This window comes from Osmerus eperlanus, chromosome 6 (assembly GCF_963692335.1).
Source record: "Osmerus eperlanus chromosome 6, fOsmEpe2.1, whole genome shotgun sequence".
In the NCBI taxonomy this organism is placed as follows: Eukaryota; Metazoa; Chordata; class Actinopteri; order Osmeriformes; family Osmeridae; genus Osmerus; species Osmerus eperlanus.
Window position 1 is genome coordinate 3,472,869 of NC_085023.1, and position 7,067 is coordinate 3,479,935.

Sequence of the window (7,067 nt, forward strand, 5' to 3'; positions counted from 1 at the left end):
TATAACTTCCCAGAGGGATAATCTGTGTCTTTTTCTTTTGCAGGGACTCAAAGGAGATGAGGGAAGAGCAGTGAGTTGAATCTTTTTATTCTGAGAATATATTTGCATTAAGTACCCCTCCCTCTCTCTCATACATCCCTTCATAGCAAGACGAGGAAGTGTAATACATACTTGGTTGCTTCCCAACATTGTTTCTCTGCTTCACTTCAGCGAGAGTCAATAGAGCCCTGAGCTTCGGCGGTTAGCCACACTCCGCAGAACTCTTGACACACAACAAAAGAATGATGGTGCCTCCTGCCAGAACAAAATTTCAACGCTGTATTCTGCTGCCAGTACGACACTGTGAAAACCCCCTGCTCTGCAAGCATCCACCGCACCCCTCATCCTCGCCTCTCCCCATAAACACTCCTCCTGGCAGAGGAAAAACAGGGGAAAGGGGCGGGGGGAGTGAGAGGGAATGGGAGAGTGGTAGAGGGAGGGAGGGAGAGAGAGAGAGAATGAGAACGGGAGAAAAAGGGAGTTGAAAGGCAGGGGAAGAGAGGTAGACAGTACCCTTCCTCGGGTATCAACCTGCGCCTCCCTTCTCAAAGGGCCAATGGCGTTTTTTTTATTGTTTTGTTGCGGAGCAACTTTTCACCGGGTGTTAATTTGACGTTTGAATAAATTGAGGGAGGGTCCCCAGCGCGGCGGGAGAAATTGTCCCAATCTGTCTGACAGATGATCCCCAGGTCGGCCTGCACACTCATTTAGGACAATCTACATGTATAACAGTTACTTGCGTGATCCGTGTCAACACACTTGGCCCAGGCTGGTAGCCTCCTCAAGCACCCTGGTCGACCAGACCTAAGCAGGAGTATGTCCTGCCACTGCTGGGTGGGGATGGCTGGGTGGAGAGTGGGGATGGCTGGGTGGAGGGTGGGGATGGCTGGGTGGAGGGTGGGGATGGCTGGGTGGAGGGTGGGGATGGCTGGGTGGAGGGTGGGGATGGCTGGGTGGAGAGTGGGGATGGCTGGGTGGAGGGTGGGGATGGCTGGGTGGAGGGTGAGGATGGCTGGGTGGAGGGTGGGGATGGCTGGGTGGAGGGTGGGGATGGCTGGGTGGAGAGTGGGGATGGCTGGGTGGAGGGTGGGGATGGCTGGGTGGAGGGTGGGGATGGCTGGGTGGAGGGTGGGGATGGCTGGGTGGAGGGTGAGGATGGCTGGGTGGAGGGTGGGGATGGCTGGGTGGAGAGTGGGGATGGCTGGGTGGAGGGTGGGGATGGCTGGGTGGAGGGTGAGGATGGCTGGGTGGAGGGTGAGGATGGCTGGGTGGAGGGTGGGGATGGCTGGGTGGAGGGTGGGGATGGCTGGGTGGAGGGTGGGGATGGCTGGGTGGAGAGTGGGGATGGCTGGGTGGAGAGTGGGGATGGCTGGGTGGAGGGTTGTGTACGTTTCATTTTAGCAGACACTTCTATCCAGAGCGACATGCAGGGGGGATTTTAACCTGCGACCTCTGGATCTGCTGTCAGTTGCTTGGTGGCTGTGTCTCGGTGGCTGAGCCTATCCTAGGGGTTCTTTCAGAGCTCCTGCTTATCTGTGCACAGGGATTAGAGAGACTGAACAGGTTGTGTAAGAACTCGCTGTAACTGTGATATAAATGTGTACCATGTTTATATCTGGGAACATTTGACCGCTTTCAGAGAAAACATGAATGTTATTTAAGCCTCCTGTTTTCCCTGGGGGGACAACCTTTAAACCTAATTTTGGCGGCAGTTAGAATTCCTCCAGTAAAGCTCCATATTCAATATTTTCATGAATTTGATATATTTGTATATCCTGAACTGCGGATAGTCTGGGAGGCCATGATAGATAAGGTCCCTTGCAATGGCTTCTAATAACCATCACCAAACACATGGAACTTAACTGACACATTCTCCAATATAAAATCTCCCTCTCTCTCTCTCTCTCCCTCTCTATCTCTCTCTCTCTCTCTCTCTCTCTGTTTTGTGTACCAGGGAGAAGTAGGGCCTATGGGATTGCCTGGTCTGGAGGGCCTTCCAGGTGCTAAGGTAAATTAGACGCTAACGTTTAGCCTAGTTCACCACCAAACACTAACCTTTAGCCTTGTTCACCACCAAACACTACCTTTAGCCTAGTTCACCATCATACACTAACCTTTAGCCTAGTTCACCACCAAACACTAACCTTTAGCCTTGTTCACCACCAAACACTAACCTTTAGCCTAGTTCACCATCATACACTAACCTTTAGCCTAGTTCACCACCAAACACTAACCTTTAGCCTAGTTCACCACCAAACGCTAACCTTTAGCCTTGTTCACCACCAAACACTAACCTTTAGCCTAGTTCACCACCATACACTAACCTTTAGCCTAGTTCACCACCATACACTAACCTTTAGCCTAGTTCACCACCATACACTAACCTTTAGCATGGTTCACCACCATACACTAACCTTTAGCCTGGTTCACTACCATACACTAACCTTTAGCCTAGTTCACCACCAAACACTAACCTTTAGCCTGGTTCACCACCATACACTAACCTTTAGCATGGTTCACCACCATACACTAACCTTTAGCCTAGTTCACCACCAAACACTAACCTTTAGCCTAGTTCACCACCATACACTAACCTTTAGCATGGTTTATAAATGTGTCTCGTACATTTCTTTGTACAATTAATTTATTTTATTCGGCCACGATGGAGAACAGTGGAAGACTATTCTAGAAGCTCAAACAGTCCAATGCCCAAAGTTTGACTTGACTAGGCCTACTTTATTTTGTTGTCCTAGTACTAAAGAAAAGTAGTGGTAAATCCCAAGGATCTGCACTCAAAGTCAACAATAAATGCTTTTGATTAAACTAAAGAAGTTTACATGGCTCCCGTAACACTACGATGGTTAACAATAGAACCATCCCTAGCTTGGAAAAGACCTAAAAGTTTGAACAGAAAGTCTGATGTTGTTAAGGTCTAGGAGGTTTTGCTCTGGGCTGGTTCTGTCTGACGGTGAGAGGGGAAGTAGAGGTTTCTTATGAAACCCACAGCAACCCATTGGGGAGTCCAATCCTGGAGTGTGTTATCTGACTAAAAGAGCACATGAGCTCGAACAGTCCTCCACGCCTACCTGTGCTCAGGGAAAGGGATTAAACTGGATCTGTGTTGCTTCTCTATTGACATTTTCTCTCTTGTTCTCTCAGTGCCTCCCTCTTTCCTTTCTCTCCTTTCTGTTTTTCAGCTGTTCTTTTACTCTCTCTCTCTCTTTGCACCCCTTCTCTCTCTCTCTCTCTCTCTCTCTCTCTCTCTCTCTCTCTCTCTCTCTCTCTCTCTCTCTCTCTCTCTCTCTCCCTCCCTCTCTCTCTCTCTCTCTCTCTCTCTCTCTCTCTCTCTCTCTCTCTCTCTCTCTCTCTCTCTCTCTCTCTCCCCTCCCTCCCTCTCTCTCTCTCTCTCTCTCTCTCTCTCTCTCTCTCTCTCTCTCTCTCTCTCTCTCTCTCTCTCTCTCTCTCTCTCTCTCTCTCTCTTTCCGCCACCCTGGTGCTGTATGTGTTACATGAGGGTCTGTTCTGCTCCTGCAGGGGGATATGGGCATGCCTGGAGCCCCAGGACTACCCGGCCCTCTGGTAAGGAACACATCCTCAAAACAAAAAACCTTTGGGTTCTCTTCCTCCATTGTCTTGTAAAACCCCTTCCACAGCTGCTCAGCGTGTTACTGTACAACTCAAACAGTCTGTTCTGATGCACGCAGGTCGTGTTTCAGTGTAGCCAGTTAACTTTTCGCAAAACCAATCCCCCAAAAGGCCTTGACAAATCCTACCTTAGCAGCCGGTTGCTACTTGAAGAAGGTCTGTCAAGCTTTCGGTCGTGGTGAAAGGTGTTCATATGGCACCTGCAAATCCAACAGCAAGTACCTTAACAAATTCATTTTTCCCCTTTCCAAAGCCCAAAACCCAGAAGGAAAGATGCCGGCAGTGAACTAAACAGTGTGGGAGGCCCCATTCTCCCATAAAAAATCAAAATCCCATAAAGATCAACAAATATACTTTTAACTGCTCCAATTTAGCTAGCTGGCTAATCGGTTGTCATTGTCTTGCGAAGGCTATGTCAGATGAGAGATAACGTTCACAAAACTGGATCAAATTTTGTTACTTTGGACCAGGTTTATTACTTCCGATATCATGTCGGTATTACTGCAGAAAGAATCACTTACCCTGACCGGTAATATGCTTTTCATCCCCTCCATTTGAGCAGTTTACAGTAATGACTGCTATTCAAAGAAGCACAGCTTTACAGGCTAGCAACAGTAACTAAGGTGGAAAAATACTTTCAATTGGGATTGTCTGACTGTGTGTGTGTGCGCCCGCGTGCCTGTCTGTGTGTGTGTGTGTGTGTATGTATGTTTGTCTAATGGTGATGGCTGATGTTATCCTGTGCGTGATTGGCTGTTGTGATCCTGTGTGTGATTGGCTGATGCTATTCTGTATGTAATTGGATGGTGTGATCCTGTGTGTGATTGGCTGATGCTATTCTGTATGTAATTGGATGGTGTGATCCTGTGTGTGATTGGCTGATGCTATTCTGTATGTAATTGGATGGTGTGATCCTGTGTGTGATTGGCTGATGCTATTCTGTATGTAATTGGATGGTGTGATCCTGTGTGTGATTGGCTGATGCTATTCTGTATGTAATTGGATGGTGTGATCCTGTGTGTGATTGGCTGATGCTATTCTGTATGTAATTGGATGGTGTGATCCTGTGTGTGATTGGCTGATGCTATTCTGTATGTAATTGGATGGTGTGATCCTGTGTGTGATTGGCAGGGGAAGCCGGGAGTCGATGAGAGGCAGGGATTCCTGGAGACCCGGTGAGCTTCAAACTGTTTTTCAGCAGTCAATCAAAACCCTGCCCGCACCCCCTACCCGCTACACATCACACCTCCCCCTTCCTCGCACTCACCTCCCCCCTCCCCCCTCCTCTCCCCTTCACCCCTCCCTCCTCAACCCCTCACCCCCACGCACCTCCCCCCTCCTCTCCCCATCACCCCTCCCTCCTCAACCCCTCACCCCCACGCACCTCCCCCCTCCTCTCCCTCCTCAACCCCTTACCCCCACACACCTCCCCCCTCCTCTCCCCTTCACCCCTCCCTCCTCAACCCCTCACCCTCCCCACGCACCTCCCCCCTCCTCTCCCCGTCACTCCTCCCTCCTCAACCCCTCACCCCCACGCACCTCCCCCCTCCTCTCCCCGTCACCCCTCCCTCCTCAACCCCTCACCCCCACACACCTCCCCCCTCCTCTCCCCATCACCCCTCCCTCCTCAACCCCTCACCCCCCCACACCTCCCCCCCTCCTCTCCCCATCACCCCTCCCTCCTCAACCCCTCACCCCCACACACCTCCCCCCTCCTCTCCCCGTCACCCCTCCCTCCTCAACCCCTCACCCCCACGCACCTCCCCCCTCCTCTCCCCGTCACCCCTCCCTCCTCAACCCCTCACCCCCCACACACCTCCCCCCTCCTCTCCCCGTCACCCTTCCCTCCTCAACCCCTCACCCCCACACACCTCACCCCTCGTCTCCCCATCACCCCTCCCTCCTCAACCCCTCACCCCCACACACCTCACCCCTCGTCTCCCATCACCCCTCCCTCCTCAACCCCTCACCCCCACACACCTCACCCCTCGTCTCCCCATCACCCCTCCCTCCTCAACCCCTCACCCCCACACACCTCACCCCTCGTCTCCCCATCACCCCTCCCTCCTCAACCCCTCACCCCCACACACCTCACCCCTTGTCTCCCCCATCACCCCTCCTCCGGCTGTCATCCTCCCTGTCATCCTCATCCTGCTCTTCCTGGGCGGTCTGTGTGTGTCTCCTACAGGGAGAGAGAGGGCCCCTGGGGGAGACTGGCTTCCCAGGCCCCGAAGGACCCCAAGGCACTCCGGTAAGACATCCGCCCTCGTATTACACCTTTGTTCCAGCTGTGCTCTACCCCTGTGATCAAGGGCGTAGGTTTGGTTTGAACATTGGTGTTTTACCTTTCTATTTGCTAACATAGCTAGCATAGCTTCGAACGCAACTACGGCATAGTCTCCATTCAAGACAAATGTCCGATAGCTAGCAAGCAGACAATTCCGTAGTTGTGTTCCAGAGCTAGCAAAGGATTGTTAACGTTAGAAATACTATACATGTTCAACAATAATATACAGCAGTGTAATATATTCAATTTTATCGTTTATTATTCACTCAATCTTAACGTATACCTTACAGGAGTAGCCTGCCAAAAAGCCAATCATTAAATCTCTTCTCACAGTCTCGCTTCGACGCTCACCTGACCACTGTTAGCTGACAGGCTGGTATACATTGTGATCAGCACTCTCCTGCCAATCAGGAGTAACGCTGACCTTGAGAGAGTTAACCAATTGTGAGCAGAAATTTTTGAAATAACGAATCGTAATTATTGGTGGGGACAATTAGATGTTTCCCAAACATTGGTGGGGACATGTCCCTACCGTCCCACCCTAGATGTACGCTTATGCCTGTGATAGACACAGGACACAGTTATTCAGGGCCCTCACTGTACATCCCCTATGGGCAGCGTGGCTTAACATGCCAGGTTGTGTCAGTCTGCCCTCATATCTACCTATTGTCTACATTGTTCTAATCTGTTTCTATAGGTGCACTCTCATGAGATCAACTTACTGTAAAGAAACACTCTGGTGTGAAATGAACCCTTTTCCATTTGCTGCACGCTCAACTTCCTTCTCTGCTCTGAGCAACTGGGCTCTCGCACTCTCTCCACAGCCCTGTCTTTACAGCATAAACAGTATGTTTAAGGACAATATGCTGGGAAATTCACCCTGCCAGCCTTGGCTTCTGCTCCAGGCAATGACACTATTGTATGTAATTACCATCAGACATGGTTTCAGAAAGTGTGTAAGTAGCTGGAGGCTGGTGTTCATACAAAAGCAATCAGGCGTTCCTCCACGCTCATTACTCTGCTCTCATTACCTCAGAAGATCACCAGGGAAACAGCGGGACTCTGGTGGACCCCTATACTGAACATTTTTCCTCTG

General features: G+C 50.7%; 2 protein-coding genes across 2 annotated transcripts in view; both read left to right on the top strand.

The window, feature by feature from the left end:
• Positions 1–4,863, top strand: part of LOC134022728 (collagen alpha-1(XIX) chain) — a 74,420-nt gene extending 69,557 nt beyond the window's left edge. Inside the window, exons 28-31 of the mRNA XM_062464479.1 lie at positions 44–70; positions 1,994–2,047; positions 3,574–3,618; positions 4,816–4,863. Coding sequence (XP_062320463.1) covers positions 44–70; positions 1,994–2,047; positions 3,574–3,618; positions 4,816–4,863 — 174 coding nt within the window. The remainder of the gene's footprint in view (positions 1–43; positions 71–1,993; positions 2,048–3,573; positions 3,619–4,815) is intronic.
• LOC134021902 (collagen alpha-1(XIX) chain-like) overlaps positions 4,745–7,067 on the top strand; it is a 17,515-nt gene continuing 15,192 nt past the window's right edge. The window contains exons 1-2 of the mRNA XM_062463008.1: positions 4,745–4,859; positions 5,873–5,935. The gene's annotated coding sequence lies outside the window, so the exon portion shown is untranslated. The remainder of the gene's footprint in view (positions 4,860–5,872; positions 5,936–7,067) is intronic.